The sequence below is a fragment of the Gossypium raimondii genome, chromosome 13 (assembly GCF_025698545.1).
Source record: "Gossypium raimondii isolate GPD5lz chromosome 13, ASM2569854v1, whole genome shotgun sequence".
Taxonomy (NCBI): Eukaryota; Viridiplantae; Streptophyta; class Magnoliopsida; order Malvales; family Malvaceae; genus Gossypium; species Gossypium raimondii.
In genome coordinates, this window is record NC_068577.1 from 57,972,810 (window position 1) to 57,999,055 (window position 26,246).

A 26,246-nucleotide genomic window follows, 5' to 3' on the forward strand; every position below is an offset into this window, starting at 1 on the left:
AATTATTTTGTTTAATTTAAGTTCATTTCATGACTATTTTAAAATAAAATACATAAAATATTTGATATAAAATTTTAAATTCCACAAACAAAATCAAAGAGTAAATATTCTATAAAAATATAATAAAATATTAAAAGATAAATATTAACTTTTTTTTAATCAAAACCTATTTTACTTCGAACCGTTCAAATATACACTAAATCGGAATAGAAATCGATTTTAGTTCAAATAGTTCAATCAACCGATTCGAGCTAAATGCTACTTTAAAAACTACTTTTATCACTGACCGTTAGGCAAAATTAGTGATCTGATACCAAGATTATATATAGTTGATGGAAGCTATCAACAAAACCAAAACAAAAAGAAGCGTAGTTTCCATCTATGACAATGATGTTCTCGACTCAGCGCTTCGCCTTTCGATGAGTCATTTGCTTTACGGGTTTCTTGACCTTTACGTTTTTGCCTTTGACGTTGAATTTATCATCATCGGAATCATCATCGTAATCATCTTTTGACCTCTTGCCCCGCTTTTTCTCATCTCCTCCAAAGATGATGATTTTCCTCGTATCTGACTGTTCCGCAACGTCAAACTTCTCCTTTGGTCTCCAAATAAAAAGAGACCTAAAGAAAAATGATTGAAGTTAGATGGCTAATGGCGAAGCCAGGAAATTGTTTTAGGGAGTAAAAAATAAATAATTGTTTTTGAGGTATCAAAATGCAATTTTATCATTATACTAACTTGATTTCCTAAAATCTAAAGGGACTAATAGCCGATGGCAATGATGACTGAAGTATTCGGTGTAATCGTTTTGTTTAATCGTTGCTTTGCAAAATCGGATTGAAAGAATTCTTATATAAGAGTAAAAAAACAGAGAAAGAATTCCGACCTTGAACTACCCGATGCCAAAATATCGTCTCGTGGATGTAGTTTGTTCACGGGAGTGATAGTAGTAATGTTCGGGTCCATAACCTCGGCTACTAATTGCCCCGTGTTTATGTCTATGAAATCGATAGGGTGTAGAGCAGTTCCGTTATAATTTTCACTTATGTAACGACCGATAACAGCTAGAGATTCTGATGGATCCTGCACAAAAATGAACAAGGGAATCATTAAATATAAAAGAGATGTGTCGTAAAACAATAACAGTTTCCGGTTTTATGACCTTAGGATCCCATTCAGCTCGGAAAGGAGTCAAATGCCGATTGAAATCATGACTATGTACGATTTCCCGACTCGGTGAGTCCAAATCCCGGAAGATGGAATCCCATATGCGAAGGCGATTATCTTGAGACGTGGTAAGGATTTTAGTCCCAGAAAATGGAGAGAAATAGGCGGAGTTCACAACACGTCTATGCTCGAGATTAGCAAGAACAGATCCAGCTTCTAATCGACGCATATCCCACAAACGGGCCTATGATAAGAGCGATGTTTGGTTGTCACGAGAGTACCGTGCAAAATAAAACACAAAAACCGAGCACAGTGATGAAATTAATAGTCTTACAAAGTGATCGTTTCCACAACTCAACAAAAGATCTGGTTGAAAAGGATTACAGTGTAGACCGACGACTTTACTTCCTTTCTTATGGATCATTATTGCCTTCCCGGTTTGGCTGTTGGAGCGACTATCAACCCTATATATGTCATAACAAAAATTTCAATGAAATTCGAGCATAACAAACTCATAGATTCATACTCGGGGTGCTTCCTGGCTTTGCATCGGTAAGAAATTTACTCACAAGTAGAGGAAACCAAAGTTATCAGCCACAAGCACAACACCTCTCTCCAAGTTGATATCCATTCCGTAAAGCATCCTCCAACTCCCCGGACCCTAGAATGGTACAACTATCAGTCATGCTCAATAATATATTGAAAAAAGCATATTTCGAATGCATAAAGCATAAATCTGTCTCTTAGGTTAAAGAAACTTGAATCATTACCTGCCAACCATCTGGATTAAGATTCATTAAAGTCGATGAAATCCCGGTCTCTAAGTCTGTGCAACTGACGGTTCCATCCGAAGATGCAGCATATATCATACCATCATTTGAAGGACTGAACCTGCAACGGTTTGGATTCAAGAATAAATACAGTATTTCCATAAAAATCTTTTCTTACACGAAGCAGCACGCGAAAGACAAAATACAGAGTTCAGACAAGGATCGTTCACCTCATATTATTGAGTATGCAAGAGTGTATGTTTCCGTAAACCGTCTTTTCATGCACTTTTGCAAAATCCCAAATTCCGAGTTGTCCTTTCTATTAAACGAATTAGAACAGAAAAGAGAGACATGAATAGAGAATCAGAATCGAGATATTCTCGAATTAATATAAATTTAAACAGAGTAAGAACTTCTTGCTTAAGACTGGGTTGACCTTATCTCCAGACAAAAGGATGTGATTGTTAGTGGGATGAAACTCCAAACACGTTACTCTTCTACTGTGGTATCGGATAACAGCACAATCGACTTGATCCGGGATCACATACGCCGGCTTGATCTACGTAATGAATAAGAAAGCAATCAACAAGCATGCGCCAGTAACGGATATACCTCGAAACCACAACAGCCCAATTCACGCCCAATTTACAATGACATTTCAAAATGACAACATTCGTCAAAGAACACAATCCAAACACACACACGCACAGGATTTACAAACTCAATTCTCACAATACAATTGAATTACAAATCAAATAACAGCACAACTGACTTGATCCAGGATCACATTCGCCAGCTTGATGCATGGAACGAATAAAAAAAAAAGCAATCAACGAGCACATGCCAGTAACAGGTATATCTTGAAACCACAACTGCCCGATTCAGGCCAAAAGGAACTCGACGAAACGCTACCAAAGAGAGAACTCACCGGGGTAATTCTAGGTTTAAGTTGTCGCTCGAACACAAATTCCACGGGGTTCTGAGTATTTACATGGGGTGCAGGGACAACACCATGCTCTGTAGCAACTCTATGTGGACATGTCATTGTAGTATGACCTTCACAAAATGTTGTAAAACAAACAATCAACCAAAAAAAAAAAACATCATCAACATAAATACAGTAGAATCTTTTCAAAAGAACATCATTTCACAACAATTACACGTTGTTTAAGAAACTTACCAGGCATTTTGCAAAGAAAACAAGGTTTCATTGGGCAATCAATATAGGTAGCTCCTTTAAACCCAGCTTCATGTCCCGTTTTCTTACACACCTAAACCCCACCAAAATATTACAAATTGCATATATATATATATACTTTGTTGAGGGAAACCAACTCTTTTCGGAGAAATTTTATGAAGTATAGCTTGCTCGAAGTTATAGACCACTCAATGAATTGGTATTATCTTTAGTCAAGTCGGGTTTTGTTCCCAGACTTTGGAAAAACTCAGAATGCCTATATTGGTTCAAACACTACCATGGCAAATGACACCATTTACTTGGTAGGTAAATGGTAACCGCACGACAAGCATGCTCCATTCTAATTACGCGCTCTCACTCTATGGTCACTCGACCCAAAGACAATACCGACTCGTTGAGAGATTCATCAACTCCGGACCCGGCCACGTGACCCGTTTTCTTAATCACCTAAACTTCACCAAAATTTTACAATTTTCATATATATATATATAAACACTTTAAGGGGAGGCCAATTCCTTCAAACAAGTACGCAAAGTACAGTTGATTCGTAACCGACGAATTCTTCGAAAGTTTTGTCTCCCAACTCTATGAAGAGCCTGAATTCAATAGAAGTTTAAACCCTATCGATGGTAAATGATCATCATTTCTTTGATAGGTGACCATGCCACTTACGGTCCATTCCGAAAAGACACTAGCTCTATCAACCTGCAGTCTAAGCGGCTTTTTCAAACACTATAGCTGTCCAAAGAGTCGAAAAACAAAAACGTACAGGGGACAATAACGATACATTGAGGGATTTATCGGACCCGAACATACCACACTTCAAAAACTTTTCCGAAAATAAATCGAACTCCACTCAACATGTTTTTCTCTAGAAAAAATGTAACCATTTAAATGCAAAAAAAAAAAAAAAAAGAACTATAGTGTACTTACTTTACAAACTTTCTTGAGGCTAATAGTAATGGGTGATTTTCCTTTCTTTTTCGTATCATTAAACTCCTCAGTTTTCTCTTCGTTTTCATTTTCTTGTTCTTCTTCCTCCTCATCATCATCTGATGAGCTTTGTTCAGAGTCTGTATCTCTCTCAATAAGTACCTTAGGGAACGCCGTTCTTCTTACTTGCGGTGCCATTTTTTCCCAAAAAGAAAACCCAAATTCAAAAAACGATAACTGAAGACAATACAGTGATCGGATAAGAGGAAATTGAAAAAAGAAAAGGAGGAAATCAAAGTGTCTTTTTGATCTTTTTGGGGCAAAAAGAGGGAAAATGTATGCGAGGAAAAAGAACCGACTTTTGCGTCGGAGTAATTGGAACGTCGACGCACACGTGTTGTTTGCTTTTACTGAATTGTCCTTACTGTGGTACGGATGAAGGGTTTTGTGAAGTTGGGGTTAGTTTCGGGATTACGTTTGGGTTCGTGGCGGGAGATGACGTGCTCGTTTTATGCCGCTAGGTGTCTCCCACGTGGAGCTTTCAAAACGGTGCCGCGTTAGACCTGTGACCTTTTTGGAATAGGTTGGGAAAAGTATACTGGAGGCCCTAGTACGAATAATAAATTACATTTCGTTCTCTACACTCAAAAAATGGCTAAGTTAGATTTTAAACGTTAGATCTTAAAGCAATTTGATTTATTTGTTAAAATTTTTATTTATTTTTATTATTAAAAATTTATTCTTATTTGGCAGCATGAAGTACAAACGATACGCCATGTGTAATTATTTAGTTATTTTGTCAATCAAATTAGATTTTAATAATAAAACGATGAATATTTTAATAGAAATAACTAATTTTCTCTTTGATCTATCATACAATGACTAATTTACCCATTATTTTGAATAAAATGGGTAAAATACAATATAACTCCTAGTATATGAGTCTCCATAATACTTTTACCGAATAGATTGAATTTTGCTAACAATCATTGTGCTATATGTACTTTTCGTATTTTTGAATTTGGAAATTTTAGTCTCAACCCGAATAGTAATGATTAAATTGTTCAGTCAAATTATGCTATTAATAGTGTAATATGAGTAAGTTGTGGATTTAATCCATTTTTAATTTGATATTTTTAATCTTTATACTTTTTATTTCTAAAATTAACTAAAATAGACATATTTTATTAATATTATATGAATATAACAAGTTAGCATGACATTATATATATGATAATACATTTGGCGTATAAAATTTAGAAATAACAACATTTAACCTTACGAATTTAACAACAATTGTTCGAGTTATTATTAAAATTTCAAAATTACAAAAATTTTAAAAAATAACCAAATTAAAGTGTAAAAGGTCAAATCTGCAACTTATCCATAATACTAAGACTAATAACAAATTTTGACCTTTAGAAAAAATAGAATGCTCCTTTTTTTTTAACTTAACAATGTAAAATATGCATGAATTAGTTCTTACAATGTGTGGCAGTAACTTGTCAGTTAAAGTCCAAAGGCTCGCTTAAAATTTAGTAGGGTTGAATAAAAATATTGAGTCTGAAAATTGAAATTAGGTAAAAATTAAGTCTATTTAAAATATGGTTAGAATTTGGCTCGACCCGTTTTTAAAGTTTGTAATATTTTATATTATATAATTTATAATACGTAAAATTTAAAATCTATATAAATAATTAAAAATCAAGATGATTATATATAAAATTATAACAAATTAAAAATATATCATTATTATATATTAAATTAAAGTAAATATAAATTTACGTACTAGCTTAAAATGGGCTTGATTAATAATTTGTAAATATATGATGGTTTGGACAAAATTTTAAATTTTTATTTTAATTAAATTAAAATAAATAAAAAACAAAATACATTAATATCATATTTAGATCCAACATTAACCCGGTCTATTGATTTAGTTCATATTTATTATTATACTCTAGTTCCCATTAAAAGCACGAAAGTTCTTCCATTACATATGTACACATATAAAAAGGGGGTTGAATTTGCATTTTGATTCCCTTGCTATTATTTAAAATGGATTAGGAGAACCGACCATTAAAGGACAAACCTTAGTTGAGAATATGGCTGATTCATAGCAAGAATCCCCATGTTTCATGACATAATATGTTATAAAATATGTTATAAATTAAATTTATATAAAAAAATGTTTTTTATTCAATAATTTGCATATGTATGTTGTGGTTTGAATTTTATTATAGTTAACAATTTTATGATAAATTGAGACTTAGCTCGATTGTTATGATATTGCTGTCAATGTAAAAAAATATGGGTTCGAGACGTTATCTTTTTATTTATGAGTTGCGAGAGAAGATATGCTTAATTCTAAATATTATATAAAAAATTAGATATGATCGGTACATATAATTATTAAAATTTAATTCCTTGAAAATGGACTGTGGAAAGATTATCTATAATTAAACCATAATTAATTCCTCAATACACATCTTAATTATGACTGTAAATCTTAAAATATCTACCATTCGGATAAACCCAAGCTTTTTATTTAATTTTATTAATTATTTATTGGTTTTACAAAAGAAAAACTCTAGGCGCCGCCACAAGGGTTTTAGTGGATTCTCTACTGACAACCTCACGCGAACCCCATTTAATTTAACCAATAATAATCACCCACGTCACCATATTTCTTTCTTTGTCCTAAGTCATTAGTGGATTAAGTTCAGACGAGGACAGCACCGTAATTTCTCAACCACTGTCCCCTTCGCTTTTAAGGCATCTTAGTACTCCGACAGTGTTCTTAGATTGCAATTAACGAAATTACAAAACTATAAATTTATTTGGAGTTTTTCTTTGGGAAAGCGGGTTTTCTCTTTTAGCTACTTGATCTTTTTGTGTTTGTTTGATGGGAATTTTTTTTCCGGGAACATAACCGGTCATGAGAAAGTTGTCTTTCAAGGATTCATTCAAAGCGCTCGAAGCTGATATTCAACATGCCAATACTCTGTATGACCTTTTTTTCCCTCTCTTTTTACGTGATTATATTTATTTATATATATATATACATATATATTTTATTTGCTATGATTTTCTATTTATGTATTAAGTATTTTCTCTGCTACTGTGATTGCTTGAGGACTTTTGACTTGCAATTTCTTTTTAAGGGGAAAAAAAGGTGATGTAAAGGAATTTATATTTAAAAAAAGGTCGAAATTTTAATTAAAAAATTATGGGTTTCTCTCTAAATCTCCAATGATTGTTGTTAATTTTGTGTGGGGTTGATTGTTTCTGCACTTTGTGTTTGACAATAAAGGGTTTCAAAGCAGATTATTGAAGTTATTCTCAACATTCTATTCCAGCATAGCTTATCATTCATTCCAAAACGTATACATGCATGCATGCATGCATGCATGCATGTATGTATGTATGTATGTATGTATGTATGTATGTATTTCTAAGCAGGGGTGAATGCAATTTTTTTTTAATAAAAATTTGAGAGATTAAAATTTAAGTCTATGATTTTATCATTTTGAGGGATAAAGTGCAATTTTCCATTTGAGGGGTGCCAAGGCCCCCCTCTCAGATTCGCCCCTGTTTAGGCATGTATGTATTGTCTGTATGTATTTATGTGTATGAATGGATGGATGAATATGTGTGTGTGTGTATGATGCACATGCTTGGAATATGGATATTGGGTACACAATAATCGGCAAGACAATGGAGGATTATGTTTCACATATACTCGATAGGACATCATTGAACATTGTCCTTAAAGTTGTATCTGTTACAATGCCGAACCAAGTGAATATTACTAAAACATCAGTAATCCCTACTAATGTTAAAGATTTACGGGTGCCGAACACGAGTAATGACATTCATTTCGACATTCTTTTTGCTTTATCATCGGCCCAGCTTGATGGTTAACCCTGTGTTTTTATCGGTCCATTTTCAGGGCTTTAGATTATCCAAGGGAAAGAGACGGAGCACGTCTTCAAATGAGACTGTCCTACAGTTCAGCCGCTCAGTTTTTCCTTTTCCTTGTTCAATGGACTGATATTCAACTCGCCGGTGCCCTGGGTTTACTCAATATACATATTTATATGGTAATGTTTCTTCCCGCCATACAATTTTCGACAAAATTATCTTTTTATTCTTGAAATCGTAATCTGATGGATCAAGACAGACCTATGCTGATGGCAAGACCACCATGTCCGTTTACGAGAGGAAAGCCAGCATTAGAGAATTTTATGGTGAGTTCCGACGGGATTGCTTAGCTCGTTTTAAGTAAAATCCGGGTTCTCATTAGCTTTCTTTTTCGTGCGGTAATATTTCCTTCTTTATTGCAACTTCAAAGAGGAATCACTGATTTGGAGGATCGAAAACAGAAAGAAGCTTGTACCGTAAGGTACCGTAGGAAGGATGAATCCGCAAGGGGGAAGATCTCGGAAATCGACTGTGAAAGGGAAGACGAATGCTCGATTTGCATGGAGATGAACGGTCTCGTCGTGTTACCTAATTGCAGCCATTCTATGTGTTTGAATTGTTACAAGGATTGGTAACTCGTTTGTAGGCTAAACCGAGTCCGTAAATATATAGCCATCTTATCTTCTCGTAGAGTAGTTCGATTATTCGGAGCTGTTATTTGGGATGATATCATACATTCTCGAGTACAATCTTTTTTCGGGTAATACGGTTAGGGGTATCCCTATGTTTTTCGAGGATCTAATCCCCTTCTTGGCCACATTCCGAGTCATACCCAAACCTGGGTTTGACAAGGAAAGCTATATAAGCGGTTTCCATTCACGAGGCTCTTCACGATTCATGTTCAAAATGTTCTAATGTTGTTGTATTTCTTTCTTGTTTTTCAGGCATGACCGGTCTCAGTCCTGTCCGTTTTGTCGGGACAGTCTCGAAAAGGTCGACTCTAGTGACCTTTGGATTTACATAGAACAAGGCGAGATCACCGAGTTATCGTCGATCCTTAGAGAGAATCGTAAGAGGCTCTTCACGTACATTGACAGATTGCCCCTCATCGTTCCGGATCCTGTATTTGCTCCCTTTGACGTCCATGTTCGTTAGTTAACCCGACTTCTTATACATACGAGGCAGATTAAACTGCCTGTATATAATAACTAGCATGATATGTATACCCCTATCATACTTACCGTTTAAAAATGTAAATGATTTCTGGTTCAAGCCTCCATGATTTCCAGTGGCTGACGAGCTTATGACCGATCTTTCGTTCTCGTAAAATCGAGGTCGATTTTCTTCCTGATGATATCTACTGCTATTTCGTTGTTGATGTTGAGCATTTTAACACAAAATTTCATCTCCACCGTATCTATCCTTTGTACCGAGCAAAGCTTTAGGGTTTGGATTATTTCAGACATGGATCGGTTTCGGGTTTTTTCAAATTTGTGTTGTTTTGGTTTTTGTTCATTTTGAGTTTCGGTTATTCAAGTTTCTTTAGTCGGGTTGTTTGGGGGGGTTAATATAAAATTTATACTTGCATTCAAATCATTTTGGGTTAAGGCTATTTTGGATTTAAGTCAATTTAAGTTTAAATAATTTTTATTTAAATTGTACAAGTTTGAGTTATTGACCTTTTATGATTAAATCATTTGATTGTTTCCGCAAAGAGATTTTAAAATTTTGAGGAGTCAAAGGTAAAAATTTTGTTAAAAAGGACTTAAATTGAATGTTTGATGATTACGAGGGACTAACAGTTATATTATTCAACTTAAACAAGAGTGGCCAAAGCCTGTAAACTACGATGGCACAAGGGGCGTAACCGGAGATAAGTCGGGCCTTCGTCGTTGGGTAAGTGGTATAATATTCCTTTTAGTTCCTCTTAAAATTAATGTTTCAATTTAAATTTTTAACCCTTTTAAATGGAAGAATTTGTAATTTTGACCCCTCTAGAAAATTATTTAAGTCAATGTCAGTTATTTTAATCTTTAACATGATTTTTAACTTTGACCCCCAAAATTTTGTAATTTTCTCCATTAAAATATTATTGCATTGACATGCATACACATATATTAGATTATGGCATGCTTCTCAAAAGTGCTTCTGAGAAAAAAAACACTTTTTAAGAGAAGTTAAAATTTTCGGCTTTTGAAAAAAAATATTTTTGGGCCAATTTTTTAACTTGGGAGAAACACTTTTTCTCTAAAAAAACAACTTGTTTAGGAATATTTTTGTAGCAAAAGTACTTATTAGAAGCATTACTAAACTCCATTACACCAACTCAATTCTCAATTCTCACCTATCATATCCTCAATGAATCTTTGAATTGAGAGGAATGAAGATCCTCCATTGACAATTGCTTTCCTAGCAATTTCAGCCATTTCCTTCGCTTTCTTCCTAACTTCACTACCGTCATCCATTACCTGCTTGACTGCTTTTTTGATCTCGTTGGCCGTCACAACATTGCTGACATTAAGTTCTTCGTAGTCAAGTCTTAACTCTATTGCTAACCCTAATTCCTTCACCATCTTAAAAGCGTTCAGTTGTTGTTCAGCGTACATGGGCCATGTTACCACCGGCACTCCGAACCACAAACTCTCAAGGATAGAGTTCCAACCGCAATGAGATACGAACCCTCCTATTGCTTCGTGGGCTAGAATCTTCACCTGCGGTGCCCACCCGTGTATCATAATCCCCTTCCCTTGAATCCTTTCCATGAACCCTTCTGGCAACATGTCCTCAATGTAATGAACACATCCCGATCCATCGTTTCGTGATGGTTGCCGTGGTGACAATGATTGCACACGCAAAGACCATAAGAACCTATATCCACTTTGCTCGAGTCCAAGAGCTATTTCTTTGACTTGGGGTGCAAGAAAATGCCCAAAGCTTCCAAAACAAAGAAATATCACCGACGATCGAGGCTGTTCATCGAGCCATTTCATCACCTTTTTGCATTGAGCCAAGTCCAATTCAGTGTAAGGCTTACAATTGATATCTAGCACTGGCCCAACAGGATAAACTGGGGGACTTCCTCTATCAGAGAAACCACTAATAGCATAAGGTTCAAGCTCTTCAAATGTATTAACCATAATCCCTTTGACAGCCTTGAACTTTTGAGCAGTCATCATAAACCAAGGATAACCATTATCCTTGTCAAACAAAGCCGAAGGCAAAACATTGAAAGGGACGGGATTGATAAATCCCGAGCTCAACTCGTCAGGATAGGACCGTTTAAAATCAGGGCTATTCCAAGTATCATCGTGTTGAGTCGTTAGGTGGAACAAAAGACTCAAGAACCCTGCATTGGCAGTTAAAAATATATACGAAGGGATGTTAAATTGATGAGCAATGTCGACAAGTGGTACAAACAGCAAATCGAAAACTAACCCTGTAAATGTGTCCAAATCCGATCTCGATGACGAGATTTCAGTGACAAAGTCTTTCAAAAGCGGCATATGTGTTTCCATGAGGGCATCGACGTGGTATTTGATCGATTGCGAATGATGATCAACAACTAAAGAATGATGTTCTTCTTGTTGAGACACATCAATGAATTCGAATCGGTCTAGTTTCGATGTCTTGACCGATTCGATGTAAGCATCGGTGAAAGAATCGGAGGGTGATTTAACAAAAGCAACGGTGATCGAAATCCAATCATCGTGATCAACGAGGCGCTTTGCGAATTCGAGAATTGGGATCAAGTGGCCCTTGCTTGTTTGTGGAACAAATATTAGCTCTGCTTTCTTCATTTTTATTGATGCAAAAATTCATACTGAAACTGAATATAGAAAATGAGAGTATAAATAATAGATAAATATTTGGAAGTTTTTTAAAAATAAATAAATGAGATCCACGTTGTTTTAAAGGAATTCCATTTTTTTAGTTAAAATATCCTGCATTAATTATACCAGCTAATAATTCATAAATAATTTAAATTATTGCTAATTATATTATTAAATTATATTAAAATAATTTATTATTATATGATAATAATAAAAGTAATATTAATTGATGTAATAATATATTAATGTGAAATTAATTAATTTGATCATACGACTCACATCTTTTAAAAGTTCTACATAAAATATAACATAATATATAATTAATTAATAAAATTGTAAATTTAAAAAAAAAATTATTTCCTCAATTCTTACCTATCATATCATCAATCAATTTTTGGATCGAATGAAACGAAGATCCTCCGTTGACAATTGCTTTCCTAGCAATTTTTGCCATTTCCTTCACTTTCTGCCTAACCCCACTGCAATCATCCATTACTTGCTTGACCGCTTTTTCGATCTCGTTGGCTGTCACAACATTGTCGATGTTAAGTTGTTCGTAGTCGAGTCTTAGCTCCACCGCTAACCCTAATTCCTTCACCATTTTAAATGCGTTCATTTTTTGTTCAGCGTACATAGGCCATGTTACCATCGGCACCCCGAACCACAAGCTTTCGAGGATTGAGTTCCAACCACAATGGGATACGAATGCTCCTATTGCTTCATGGGCTAAAATCTCCACCTGCGGTGCCCACCCATATATCATCATCCCCTTCCCTTGGATCCTTTCCGTGAACCCTTCCGGAAACATGTCTTCATTGTAACGAACTCCTCCTAGAGCATCGTTTTGTGATGGTTGCGGCGTTGACAATGATTGCATGCACAAGGACCATAAGAACCTGTATCCGCTTTGCTCAAGTCCAAGCGCTATTTCTTTGACTTGGGGTGCAAGAAAGCGCCCAAAGCTTCCAAAGCAAAGAAATATCACCGATGATTGAGGCTGTTCATCAAGCCATTTCATCACTTTTTTGTGTTGAGCCAAGTTCGACTCAGTGTGAGGCCTACAATTGATATCAAGCACTGGCCCGACAGAGTAAACCGGGGGATTTCTGCCATTGGAGAAATTGCTAAAAGCATAAGGTTCAAGCTCTTCAAATGTATTAACCATAATCCCTTTGGCAGCCTTGAACTTTTGAGCAATCATCATATAGGCAGGATAACCATTATCCTTGTCGAACAAGTCAGAAGGCAAAACACTAGAAGGGACGGGATTGATAAATCCCGAGATCAACTCGTCCAGATTGGACCGTTTAAACTCAGGGATATCTCGAGTCTCACTATGTCGGGTCGTCAAGTGGAACAAAAGACTCAAGAACCCCGCATTAGCGGCTAAAAATATATACGAAGGGATGTTGAATTCATGAGCAACGTCGACCAGTGGTACAAACAGCAAATCGAAAACAAACCTTGTAAAAGTCGTCGAATTTAAACTTGATTTTGACGAAGAAATGTCAGTGACAACGTTTTTCAAAAGCGGCAAGTGCGTTTCCATAAGATCAATGACGTGGTCTTCAAACGACTGCCGATGATGATCAACAATCAAAGGAACATTGATGAATTTGAATCGGTCGGGCCTCGAGGCCTTGATTGATTCGATATAAGCATTGGCGAAAGAATCAAAAGGCGATTTAACGAGAACAATGGTGATCAAAATCCGGTTATCGTGATCAACGAGACGCTTTGCAAATTCGAGAATTGGGATCAAGTGGCCTTTGCTTGTTTGTGGAACGAATATTAGCTCTACGTTCTTCATTTTTATTGATGTAAAAGTTCGTACTGAAACTTAATAGAGAGAATGAGAGTTTAAATAATGGATGCTTGTTTGGAAATTAAAAAAAAAATGATATCTTCGTTGTTGTTGTTTTTTTTTAATTCCATGTTTTTAGTTTTTTTAATGATTTCCATGTTTTTAGTTAAAATATATTTTGCTGTATAATTCATAAATAAAAAATAAGTTGCTATTTTTCAAACATCTTAACAGTTTTAACTGGTTTCTAGACATTGAATTTAGTCATAATCACAATTTTAACCTTTAATGTTTAATCATTTGTTAATTTGATCCTTATTTTTTAGTTAAATTTGAGAGAGTCAACTCATTTATTTATTTAAATAATCTTATTATAGGTTTTGATCATATCTGTTCTTTTTGATGCAATACCTAGAACTACTCATAGTCCCCCAACCCATAAATAGTAAGATAATGCACTTCACGCACTCGAACTTACATCTTCCCACATTTATAACAATGCTCATGCTAATCAAAGACTCAATTGACAACTCATTTTTTTAAAATGAAAATATTGATTAAAATATTATTTTTGATAATATCGATACGATAATCTGTGTGACAGTCCATGTATGCTTTATGTCAACATAGCACTATTGATCTTATATGTCACGTCAACAAATAAATTTAAAAATATTTTAAAAAATAACAAAAGTCCATAAATTTGAAATAAAAATGAAACAAAATGGATTTTCATGTGAATTGCAATATTTAAAATTTTAATAGTTTAGTCAATATTTTCATTAAAACAACAAGTTGACTTCAATAGTCAAATTCAATTTTTTTAAAGGTTAAATTTCAATGTAAAACGTTAAACAATTCAAGTTTAGTTTTGAAAGATGTGATCAAACAAATTTGAAATTTTACCGAAGCTGTTCGTATTTGTATGTTGATTTTTGTAAACGATTATTTTGATATTAATATGTAGCGGAAATTTATGAAAAAAAAAGTTAAATTATTGGCAATGAAATGCACGAATGGTAAGATAATTTATGGTAGTCCCTTTTGACATTGTAATTAATTTAAAAATATAATGATGTCGGTCGAGTCTTAGTTTAATTGATATGGATATTATTGTCAATGTAGGAGGATATAGGTTCGGGTGCGTTAAAACGCATTATCTTCCTATTTATGAGTTGGGGAGGGACTATGAGTAATTCTAGACATTGTGTAAAAAAGAACATATATAATCAGAACATATAATGAGATTATTCTAAATAAATAAATAAATAAAAATAAAATGCTAAATAGATAAGTGGTAAGTTCACTAGTTTTTTAATCCACGATTTTGAACGATTCACGAGTCAATTGATTTAATCTTTTTTTTCTGGACTAATATCCCAACCGATTTTTGGTCTAATTGATTGATTATTTCCGGTTTAAACAACGTTGGATAAAAGTACACACCAATAAAATAAAAGTCGATTTTTCTGAACTCAAATTTTGAGAAATTGAAATTAATTTTCTTGTTTAACTTTGAACTCGATTAAATTTTTCGGTTGGATTGAAGCATTAAAATACTTAAATTTATCTTCAAGTTACATGTAATTAACAATTCTAATGTCAAAAAAAAAAAGCACCTTCCTTAAACCGTTCCATTTAAAATTTAAATCTCAACATTTCGTTCTCTTATTTTAATTTAATTCTTTCATACAAATCCTTCATCTATAGGATTGAATAATGTTTGACATTTTGGCAAATGCTAAAGCTTTAGGACCTTGAATTGTTAGAGTTCAAGTCTCGTGTTTTGGCAATCGTCAAGTTATTTTAGTTTCAAATCCCATCATGTGTAAATTATATCCAAGATTTTGATTTTATTACATTGTGTTGAATTAATTTTAATTCTAATTGATTAGATATGCTATTTGGGTAAACTATCAAAATAGTCACTTTTGTTTAGCTCGTATTACATTTTAGTCACTTATGTTTGAAATGTTACGTTTTAGTCACTTATGTTATCACGTTGTAACATTTTAGTCACTGAGCCGTTAGTTTCTGTTAATGATAAACAGTAAACTGATGTGGCACGTTAAATCACCATTTCAAACAAAAATTCTAAGTTAATTTATACAATCGGTCTTCATATTTTTTCGTTTGTTGCAATTTAATTTTTTCGAGTGAGGCGAGCTTGTGGACTAGTTAAAAATGAAAAACATAGAAAAATAAAAACTAGAACACAATTAGTTACTTCTATAAAAACGTAATTCGACAGAGTAGTCTTCTTCCACTCGTTTAGTAAGAACGAGATATGATATATTCAAAAGTAAAACACCTAAATAAGATTGGTAGTGACCCAAAAACAAAATTGTGAAGAAAATGAAGAACAACACACCACAAGGAGCAAACACATTTTAAATAACAATGTTCATTACCCACTTAAATCTTAGATGGTTAAAACTTACTCCAAAGGTTCCAGTGAGTTTATTTATAATTAGTGTAAAAACAACAGTGACGATGAGATTAAATACTGTAACATGAAACAAAAAAACAAAGAAAATAAACGCCCATTTAAAATGGTCCTAACCCCTTTGTATATTTAAAATTTAATCACTTTATTTTTATTTTATTTTTAATGGGATTTAATCCTTTACTTTTTAAATTTCAAAATTGAGACCTAATAGTTAACCGTCTCAAAATTCTTTTGTCAAATTAGCTATGTAATATTTTGAAATAATAACTTTTTCACTTGATAATCAATTAATCATGTAAGAAGAATATTTGTAATAAACAAGAATATTAGATTTGTATTTTAAATTCAAAAATAGAGACACTAAAACAGACTTAGAGCATATCTTAAGCATCACATTATGCAAATCAATACAGAAGTTGGTGAATTATTCATAAGAGACATAATTAACTTGTTCATTGTGAAAAGAAATTATACACCAAATTCTTCATTATAATAATTACTAACCCTAAACTTGCAATTAATTTGAGAAATTTAGTACTATTTTTCCTAAAACACACAATTAATTTTTTTAAATATTAAGGAGAGTGCATAAAATTAAAGCAAGCACAAGTATTTTTAGTCTTTATTTCTACAAACCAAAATTTACAGCACATATTAAAAAAAAGACGAAAATTAAAATTAAAAAAGAGAGCAAAAAATTCAGAAAAATCACCTGCTTTTGCTATCGTAATCGACGATCTCAGAATCAGTAACGGATCTCGAATGTTGAACAATAGATCGACCGATCGAATTGATCCAATCCTCTTTCTCTTTCTCCGTATCAGCGATGAAATACATGGTGGAATCTCGAGTGGAGAGCTCAAAAGCGAATGCCTTATTGACGATATCCTCAGCTCCTTTGACGGTAAGGCAAGATCCTACTGAAACAACACCGCGAGGAGAAGATCGGCGGCTGACCGAAGTCGGATCCTTGAACCATAACAGTTTGCCTTGTTTCAAGATGAACCAACGGCGTCGCCAAGTCTTGATGTAATCACCTTGTTTGGTTAACCAACCGGCTCGTTCCGGGTTGGTCCAGAACTCGACGCCTTTATAATCATCGGGATTCGGGTCCTGACCCGTTGCTGCTCGCCATAGATTCTCCATTTTTTGAAGGAAGGGAGAGGAAAATGGCGTGTTTTTGAGTGAGATGTGGAATTAGATTTGGATTTTTTCTTCTTTTTTTTTGGTTAATGGGAGTCGGTCGAAGATGCCTTTCGTCTTTTTCAAAACGTCGACGTTTATGTGATAGATACGTGCATTTACCCATGTGAGGTCAAAGATATATATACGTTTATATACTGTGAAACTTGAACTTGAGTATTTAGCATTTAAAGTCTTAAATCCTCGGTCTTAAATAATTTTAGAATCGATCCAATTGATTTATGTGGTTTGATAAAATGGATTATTAAAAATTTATAAAAATAAAAAATATTAAAAAATTAGTTTTATTGGTTTGTGTCGGTTTATAAATTAATTGGTCTATTATCTCTTTCTAAACTCATACCTCGATTAGCTTTCAATCTAATTGACCCGATCAACTTTTACGGAACATGCCAAAGCTTTATTAATTTAAAATGTATTTAATTTAAGTTTCTTTTTCTTTGTTGATAATGTGTAATAATTTTATTAAAATATACTTTAAAATTTTATATTATTTGTACGTTTTGAATTTTTTAAGAATTTAGCTCTATTAATTTTTGAATTTAAAGCTTGATTCTAAGTTTTGTACCGAGCTCGATAAAGTTCGTATGCATTTAAGTTTAAACTCGACTCGATAATTAAGCATATGGCTAATAATATGTTATGAGCAATAACACGATTTAATAATATAAAATATTTTAAATATATGTTAAAAATGAAAAATCCGATAAAGTTCATGAACCGTTTGAGTTGAGTATTACTAAACTTAAAGTTAATTAGATTAGTTGCTTAAACTCAAACTTGACTTAATAATTATCAAATAGAGTAATTTTTGAACACCAATCTTATTTACATCCCTAATTGTATCGAGGTTAACAATTGGATTTTATTTTCAAATTTGATAAGTAGGGGACTAAATCAAAATGTTTTTGAAAGTGCAAAATCAATTTTCTGATATATAACACGTGGAATGAGTGGGTTGGATGGTGAGCTCACACCACATGCTCGTTGCTGATTAGTAACCACATGTTTGGATTCAATCACTTTTTCGATTTTATCTTGGCAATCACTTCGGTTCTTTTTTATATTGAGGTTAATTTTTTTGTCAAATTAGGGTCTATTTGATTGCCAGTAAAATATTTTCCGTAAAATAATTTCTGAAAAATATTTTACTTTTCTGTAAAATAATTTACTAGAAAATATTTTCTGCTGTTTGGCAGATTTTCTGAAAATATTTTTCGGAAAAGTTGTTTTTACATATATTAATATATATTAATAAATTTTTATATTTTAAATTATTTTTACATATATTGCAATTATTTATTTATAATAATACTCAATTATTAAGATACAATATTAATCGTTATAAATTGAAAAAAACTAATATCAAATAAATTATTTGTAATTATGTTAAAAAAACAAGTATTGAATAATTAAAAAATAAGTTCTTGGAAAATCGATAATGTAAGCGCTTTTCACCGAAAATGAAGGAATGAATGAAGGAGGCGATAAAGAGGAGAGCACGGAAAATGTCTTACGGAAATTGAAAGGGTAAGACATTTTCCCTAAAATGTAACCCATTTTCCTTTGTTTTGGAGTTCATTTTCCAAATGGAAAATGTTTTTCGGCAATCAAACGTTGGAAAAGTTAGAAATGATTTTCCGGAAAATCAAATCCGTCAATCAAACAGACCCTTAATCTTTAAACTGGTAATTGCTTTTGCATTTAGTCTGATTTTTTTTTAAGTTAGTTTATGATATTTCTTCTAAAACTTTACCGTTCAAGTTTCAATGCGAGAATAATTGTTAAATTTAAGCTTTAACGTGAGAATAATTGTCTAATTTAGGTCTTAATATGATAATAATTATCAAGTTTAAGGACTAATTTAAAGAAGAAAAAGTTTAAGCCCAATATGAGAGAGAGTTACTAAGTTTAAGCTCTAATTAATAATTTAAGTATGATATATGACATTTTGATGTTAGGTGTGTTTAGTATTACTTCTAATAAATATTTTTACACAAAATATTATTAAACAATTTGCTTTTAAGATTTTTTTCAATTTAAAATTGGCCCAAAATATTTTATCAAAACTACAATTTTAGCTTATCCCTAAACTTTAAATCTGGTTTTATCCTTATTTAGTTCCTGAATTTGATGACTTCTTTCCTGGCCTTTGGGGTTTTTTTTTCTATCTATATTAGTATTAAATTTTTATGTCACAATTATCGTTTGAAATCTTTTAAGATTTTAAATAATCTAAGTTGTCAACTCATGGATTAAGTATTGATTTGTCCATTTTTGTTTTTGTCGGGTTTACTTAAGGGAACAAGCTATTAGAAGAGCTACGAACAATTTGATTATCATTTCGAATCAAAACTTGAATTTTAGAAGTGAGATTTAATCGAATTAAAATTCTGGGTTGAGCTCGAATTTTCTTTTTCTTTTTCCTTCAGATTTTCTCTGTTCAATTCAAATTTGGTCAATGGATTGCACTTACAAGAACCCAAATGCACCCATAGAGGATCGAGTCAAAGACCTTCTTTCTCGAATGACTCTACAAGAAAAGATCGGTCAAATGACCCAAATAGAGCGAAGTGTCGCCACTCCTGCTGATCTCAAAAGCTTTTCCATCGGTACCTTAATTTTTTTTTCCTCTTTTAGGCATTTTCTCGAACAGTCTGTTGATAATTTTTGAGAACTAGAGAACACTGATTAGCCTTAAATTTTTGGCAGGTAGTATACTGAGTGCTGGTGGAAGTGTGCCATTTCAGAAAGCATTGCCGGCTGATTGGGCTGATATGGTGGATAAGTTCCAGCAGGCAGCACTTGAGTCTCGGCTTGGGATACCGCTTATTTATGGGATTGATGCAGTTCATGGTAACAATAGTGTTTATGGTGCCACTATATTTCCTCACAATGTTGGACTTGGAGCTACTAGGTTTGTTTCTTCTTTGATTTTAAGTCTTTTTATGGTAATTTCTAATATTTCTTTGATCAATGCCAATGTTGATGAAGGAAAATAAATGAATATTGTGATCTTAATTTTCCCCTATATTACATCATGTCCATTAGAGAGAAAAAAATATATATAGAGAGTTTTTGACTGGTACTAGGTGTTAAAAATAAGTGATGTTTCAAAAGAACTTATCCCACCTCACTTATTCTAAAACTTTAGACTTTTGCTTATAATATAGAGTCAGTTGAGAGGATGGACTCGCGCACACGAGAATTGGACCCCAAAGTGCAGTGTTGTGCAAATCAATGGATTTCCTCTTGCCCGTGATAATCTCGTGTTTTTAAACATTTCGTTGAAATTACCCAAAAGCCTTGTGTTGCTTGATCTCAAGTGCGAGTGCTAGATGTATATGTTCAACATAGGTGTGCTCTTTTTTCTAAGTTTCCCCCTATAATAAGGGGTGCTCCTTTGGGGCAAGTGCCGGATATAGGTATGTGTTGAGCACAAGGATGCTCATTTTTTTTTTCTAGGTATTAAGAAAGGGGGAAAAAGGGAATTGGACTAGAACTAGGCACTCTTGTATTATGTTGCTAAAAATCAGAGGCAAGTGCTGGATATAAGTGTGTCAAACACAAATATGCTTAAAATTTTCTATGTTTTTAAAGGATCTTAACGCGTATCCATGTCTAATTATGTGTGGATATGAATATTTTAAGCAAAATGAAGAGGCAGAGTAACATAACTCTTGTATGTAGTCTTCTCCATTTCCTCATCCAACTTTTTACAGTAAAAGATTCATGGGAGTATCATTTCAAATACAGTAGTTGTATCTTCTAATTATTGAAAATTATATGCATATGATAGAGATGCAGATTTGGCTCAAAGAATTGGGGCTGCAACTGCTCTTGAAGTTAGGGCAACTGGCATTCACTATGACTTTGCTCCCTGCGTAGCTGTAAGTACTGTAAAAATAATTAGCCAAATGTGCTTTGATTCTACCGTGTTGTACCAAGTCAAATAATTACCGAGATACTAGACCTGATAATTCGTACGTCCATGTTGTGTTCATGTCATAATCATGTTTAAGATCTTTTTTATATATTATAAAATTTTCTATTATATAGATTTTGAGACATTAGTGTATTATCACAGGTATGCAGGGATCCCAGATGGGGAAGATGTTTTGAGTGTTATAGTGAAGACACCAACATTGTTCGAAAAATGACTTCCATTATTACAGGTTTGCAGGGAAAACCACCGGCGGACTACCCGAAAGGCTACCCTTTTGTAGCTGGCAGGTAGATATATTCATGTTGGATTCTGTATCAACTATCAACAACCATATACAGGTATACCTCGTTAGAAACTTGTTTCAATCTCTCATCATCAAGTTTGCTTGATTCCAGAAACAATGTCATTGCATGTGCGAAGCATTTTGTTGGAGATGGAGGCACTGAAAAGGGTATAAATGAAGGGAATACCATATTATCATATGATGATTTAGAGAGCATCCATATGGCACCATATCTGGACTGTATTTCTCAGGGGGTTTCCACCATTATGGCATCATATTCCAGTTGGAATGGACGTCAACTTCATGCTGATCATTTCCTCTTGACAGAAATTCTAAAAGATAAACTAGGTTTCAAGGTTTGGATCCCCATATTCTTTTCATCCGAAATGGCCTATAGGTGTACTGTGAAGTGCCTATTATAGCAAGGCATTCCATCCAATGCTTTATGTAGCATATGTAACTTCGGGGGAATGTTCTGTTCAGGGTTTTGTAATTTCCGACTGGGAAGCACTCGATCGACTCACTGAACCTCGAGGCTCAAACTATTGTTATTGTATTTCTACTGCTGTTAATGCTGGTGTTGACATGGTATAGAATGTTTCTTGAATTCTACAATAAATCTTTCTTTTGTTCATATCTTCATTCCTTGATTGAGAAAATGTGCAGGTAATGGTGCCTCTCAGATATAAACAGTTCATGGATGATTTGACGTTTCTGGTTGAATCTGGGGAAGTACTGATGTCCAGGATAGATGACGCCGTTGAACGAATATTGAGAGTGAAATTTGTTGCCGGTCTTTTCGAATATCCCTTCTCCGATAGATCTCTGCTGGATATAGTTGGCTGCAAGGTAAATATTGCAGAATTTAGCATCTGATAACTGAACTTTTGGAACATGCTTTTGAAGGAAATTTTTTTTCCAACATTTTTCCAATAATTTATTGCGATTAGTTCAACAGTAAGCAGCCGAGTTTCCGAGACTTGGTATGTTTGCTTGTTAGGAGAAACATGTTTGCTACTTTTTATCAGGTAAATGTTTCAAAGGCAACCAAAGTCCTTGTTGATTTTATACTGGAGAAAGGATGGTCCTGATATTCTGATTTTCCTGCAGCTACACAGGGAACTAGCTCGTGAAGCAGTTCGCAAATCCTTGGTTCTATTAAAAAACGGAAAGAACCCTGAAAATCCGTTTCTTCCATTAGACCGAACTGCTAAAAGAATTCTTGTTGCTGGCTCACATGCTGACAATCTCGGGTACCAGTGCGGTGGTTGGACCAGTACCTGGTTTGGAGGCAGTGGTAGAATAACAATTGGTAAGTGGATTTATATCGAGTTTTCTTTCTTCTTATCTGTTTTTTCGCTTCTCTATTGTTTTTGAAAGCCAATTAACCGATCACTTATTTATAAAACCATACCATTTATCAACAAAATGCATGCATAGACATCTAATAACCAATAACTTTGCTGCAACGAGAGAGATGGGACTTATTCCTGAGTTCGTGTAGGCATTTGGATTGATGGGTTTTCTTTTATATTTTAGGCACCACCATCTTGGATGCCATTAGAGAATCTGCAGGAGACGAAACAGAGGTGATCTATGATGAATACCCCTCAACAAACACCTTAGCAGGGCAGTACTCTTTTGCCATTGTAGTTGTAGGTGAACCACCTTATGCCGAAACCTTAGGCGACAACAAAGAGCTTGTAATCCCCTTTAATGGGAGTGATATAATCAGTTCTGTTGCTGACAAAATCCCCACATTGGCAATCTTGATATCCGGAAGACCCTTGGTTTTAGAACCTCAGGTTTTGGAAAAAGTTGATGCTTTCATCGCTGCTTGGTTGCCTGGAACTGAAGGGAGGGGAGTCACGGATGTTGTATTCGGAGATTTTGAATTTGAGGGTCGATTACCAATGACATGGTTTAGAAGCAACGACCAGCTTCCAATGAATCCCGGACAAAATTCATATGACCCTTTGTTTCCCTTAGGGTTTGGATTGACATACAATAAGGAGAAGAAACCTCAAGAGTAAGCAACTTGTACTCTATTTATACATCTTTTGTATAATGCATGTAAATGAGTGTGCTCAATGACATTGTCATTAGAACCCTACCGTTTAGGTGCAAACCCGATATTTATATCAGAGCTCAAGTAACATGGATCAGTTTTATTACCATCCCTTGTTTGAATGTATGAAATAAGGTCTAGCTTGCCATTGGTGGTTGTGGTCAAGAAAAGCTCTGTTTGTAAAAGGTGCTGTGAACAATGATGGTTTGTAATTTATGTTAGGCATTGCTATGAATAAACATATGTTATGAAAATTAATAATATATATGATCTCAAATTTAGCTCAAGCTTCAAACACGATTTCAAGTCTAACTCGAGCTTTTGAGCTTGGTTCAATTGCATCATACATGAAGGGGTATCAATTACACCAAAGGATAATTAACACATAAAAACAAAGACTAACTGAGAAGTACAAAAATTAAATCCACAATCCACAACTTATTCATAATAAGGACTAATAACGAAATTTGACCCTTAACAATATAATCACCATAGCTGAAAAAATCACTCACTCAACATCATACCCTTTCTCTTGAAGCTCTGAAATAACTTCATTCCTCATCCTAACCCAAAGCTTCATCGCTTCCTGTTCGAATTTCTTGTTCTGCATCTCTTTCTGATAATTAACCGAATCTTTATCGGTTTCTATTATCCCTTTCGGCCCAATCGTAGTTCCGATCATGCCTCCCTTAGCAACGAACTCTTCCATGGCCTCAGCATCACCGGGGTACGGAAACTCTCGCCGCTCATATAAATGGGCTAATTCCCTTTCTTCTTTTGGTCTAGGCTTCAACGTCCACCACCCTAGCGGCGACGTTTCGTTGTAAAGCCATGCGACGCCAAAGAGCGTGTAGGTGCATAGCAATGCCTTCCCGACTTGCTTCCAAAAGTAATGATCTTCTTTGCCTAATCCTATCTTTTTTAGATACTTGTCTGCGTCTATTGATTTTAACAATTGGAAACCTGGGATTTTTGAGAAAAAGTAGTTTCGTTTAGGCATTTCATCGAACAGGTTGAATACAATCAATTGAGGTGAAAATTGAATGAATTTATTTAATATTCGTCATTGAGATTTACCTGTTTTGGCTTCTTGATACCGTTTACGAACCATTGTTTGAAACCCAATCCAACGATCGAGAAATAATTTGAGTCTTATTGTATGATAATTATGATCGGAGAAAGTTTAACTTTGTCTAATAGTTCAAGGTGATAATAAGATCATATTAGAAGATTGAACAGTTTTTTAATTTACCAAATTTATCCCTACACTTTTGTCAAATTTACGAGCATAATTCAGTACTTCTGGATAAAAGAAGGGATAATTGGGTCATTTTATGAGATTAATAGCATTTACACGAGACGACTACAACGATGAGGTTCTCAACACTTGTATCGGGTTAATTCCATCGAATATCCCCAAGCTATCAAATTTATTTTAAGGGTAAACTACAGTCAAGGTCCCTAAACTATTAGGAAGTTTACATTTTGGTCTTTCAACTTCAAAAAGATATAAAATTATTATTAAACTATTTGAAAATTTTCATTTAAGTCACTAGGCTACTAAAATCGTTGTTGTATAGCCTTCGCTGTTTGCATCACCGGCACCAATCGAAAGCTCTAGTTCCCCCCTTCTCTTCTATCGTTTATTTTTTTTATGAAACAACTTTGAACGTCATAATCTACAAACCAAAATTCAAATAATTTTTTCTCCTATCTCCACTAATCTTCAAATCAGCTTGGATTTAAGATATGTTCTTTTACTCGTTGATGGGTGTTGATTCATCATACCAGTCGTCGAATTAACATTTGGAGCTCACTAACCAAATTTTAAAAAAGAAAAGAAAGAGAAACTTAACAACAGTGACTTAAATGAAGACTTTTGAATAGTTCAGTGATCATTTTGTAACTTTTTAAAATTAAATACTAAAATATAAACTTACTAATAATTTATTGACTTTAAATGAAATTTATCCATATTTTAATTTGATCCTTAAATTTCAAAAATTAAGTCTCAAATCATCAAATTTGATCTACGAGTCGTGTCATTTTTGCATTGTTATTTAATGTCCAAACTAACCGAGAATCTAACGATAAAAATTGATATTTTCAAAATCCAATTATATCGTTTTAAAGTTTAGAGATTAAGGGTCTGTTTGATTGCCAGTAAAATATTTTCCGTAAAATGATTTCGGAAAATGTTTTACTTTTTCGTAAAATGATTTCTTGGAAAATATTTTCTCTGCTATGCGATTTTTGAAAATATTTTTCAAAAAGTTGTTTTACATATATTAATATATATTAATAAATTTTATATATTAAATTATTTTTACATATATTGCAATGATTTGTTTATAATAATACTCAATTGTTAAGCTACAATATTAATCGTTATAAATTAAAAAAAACTAATATCAAATAAATTATTTGTAATTGTGTTAAAAGAATAAGTATTGAATAATTAAAAAACAAGTTACTGGAAAATCGATAAACAGAAGCAATTTTTTACCGAAAATGAAGGAATGAAGGAGGCGATAGAGAGAAGAGCACGGAAAATGTCTTACAGAAATTGAAAGGGTAAGACATTTTCCCTAAAATGTAACCCATTTTCCCTTGTTTTGGAGTTCATTTTCCAAATGGAAAATGTTTTCCGCCAATCAAACGCTGGAAAAG

General features: G+C 33.7%; 7 protein-coding genes across 9 annotated transcripts; 2 read left to right on the forward strand and 5 right to left on the reverse strand.

Moving 5' to 3' along the window:
• Nucleotides 1–149: 149 nt before the first annotated feature.
• On the reverse strand, nucleotides 150–4,448 carry LOC105782070 (protein DAMAGED DNA-BINDING 2). Its single transcript, XM_012606551.2, has 11 exons — nucleotides 4,070–4,448; nucleotides 3,119–3,209; nucleotides 2,867–2,994; nucleotides 2,375–2,497; nucleotides 2,169–2,257; nucleotides 1,939–2,059; nucleotides 1,738–1,829; nucleotides 1,503–1,632; nucleotides 1,164–1,412; nucleotides 888–1,084; nucleotides 150–621 (listed from the first exon to the last, which is right to left on the reverse strand). Exons 1-11 carry the CDS (start codon nucleotides 4,265–4,267, stop codon nucleotides 402–404), a joined length of 1,638 nt encoding a protein of 545 aa, XP_012462005.1. The 5' UTR covers nucleotides 4,268–4,448; the 3' UTR covers nucleotides 150–401.
• A 2,401-nt stretch (nucleotides 4,449–6,849) lies between these two features.
• Nucleotides 6,850–9,369, forward strand: LOC105782075 (E3 ubiquitin-protein ligase AIRP2). Its single transcript, XM_052626235.1, has 5 exons — nucleotides 6,850–7,075; nucleotides 8,022–8,172; nucleotides 8,253–8,323; nucleotides 8,376–8,624; nucleotides 8,938–9,369. Exons 1-5 carry the CDS (start codon nucleotides 7,008–7,010, stop codon nucleotides 9,146–9,148), a joined length of 750 nt encoding a protein of 249 aa, XP_052482195.1. The 5' UTR covers nucleotides 6,850–7,007; the 3' UTR covers nucleotides 9,149–9,369.
• A 957-nt stretch (nucleotides 9,370–10,326) lies between these two features.
• Nucleotides 10,327–11,790, reverse strand: LOC105781738 (UDP-glycosyltransferase 71K1-like). Its single transcript, XM_012606247.2, has one exon. It carries the CDS (start codon nucleotides 11,788–11,790, stop codon nucleotides 10,327–10,329), a length of 1,464 nt encoding a protein of 487 aa, XP_012461701.1.
• Nucleotides 11,194–13,633, reverse strand: LOC105782073 (UDP-glycosyltransferase 71D1). Its single transcript, XM_012606555.2, has 3 exons — nucleotides 12,196–13,633; nucleotides 11,429–11,819; nucleotides 11,194–11,339 (listed from the first exon to the last, which is right to left on the reverse strand). Exons 1-2 carry the CDS (start codon nucleotides 13,631–13,633, stop codon nucleotides 11,809–11,811), a joined length of 1,449 nt encoding a protein of 482 aa, XP_012462009.1. The 3' UTR covers nucleotides 11,194–11,339; nucleotides 11,429–11,808.
• Nucleotides 13,634–16,670: 3,037 nt separating this feature from the next.
• On the reverse strand, nucleotides 16,671–17,308 carry LOC105784048 (pleckstrin homology domain-containing protein 1). Its single transcript, XM_012609822.2, has one exon. It carries the CDS (start codon nucleotides 17,220–17,222, stop codon nucleotides 16,785–16,787), a length of 438 nt encoding a protein of 145 aa, XP_012465276.1. The 5' UTR covers nucleotides 17,223–17,308; the 3' UTR covers nucleotides 16,671–16,784.
• Nucleotides 17,309–19,408: 2,100 nt separating this feature from the next.
• Nucleotides 19,409–23,839, forward strand: LOC105782961 (uncharacterized). 3 transcript variants are annotated; one of them, XM_052626363.1, is made up of 10 exons: nucleotides 19,413–19,891; nucleotides 19,992–20,196; nucleotides 21,079–21,169; nucleotides 21,367–21,512; nucleotides 21,621–21,864; nucleotides 21,992–22,096; nucleotides 22,175–22,357; nucleotides 22,459–22,536; nucleotides 22,619–22,820; nucleotides 23,048–23,839. In XM_052626363.1, the coding sequence occupies exons 1-10, from the start codon at nucleotides 19,741–19,743 to the stop codon at nucleotides 23,539–23,541; spliced, it is 1,899 nt and encodes a 632-aa protein (XP_052482323.1). In that variant the 5' UTR covers nucleotides 19,413–19,740; the 3' UTR covers nucleotides 23,542–23,839. The 3 variants fall into 3 exon arrangements, 2 of the variants coding, with proteins under 2 accessions (XP_052482323.1, XP_012463539.1); XR_008192747.1 differs by lacking the exon at nucleotides 23,048–23,839 and having other exon boundaries at nucleotides 19,409–19,891; nucleotides 22,467–22,536; nucleotides 22,619–22,696; XM_012608085.2 differs by lacking the exon at nucleotides 22,459–22,536 and having other exon boundaries at nucleotides 19,416–19,891.
• LOC105782962 (uncharacterized) lies at nucleotides 23,822–24,809 on the reverse strand. Its single transcript, XM_012608087.2, has 2 exons — nucleotides 24,654–24,809; nucleotides 23,822–24,539 (listed from the first exon to the last, which is right to left on the reverse strand). Exons 1-2 carry the CDS (start codon nucleotides 24,685–24,687, stop codon nucleotides 24,085–24,087), a joined length of 489 nt encoding a protein of 162 aa, XP_012463541.1. The 5' UTR covers nucleotides 24,688–24,809; the 3' UTR covers nucleotides 23,822–24,084.
• Between the last annotated feature and the right edge of the window lie 1,437 nt (nucleotides 24,810–26,246).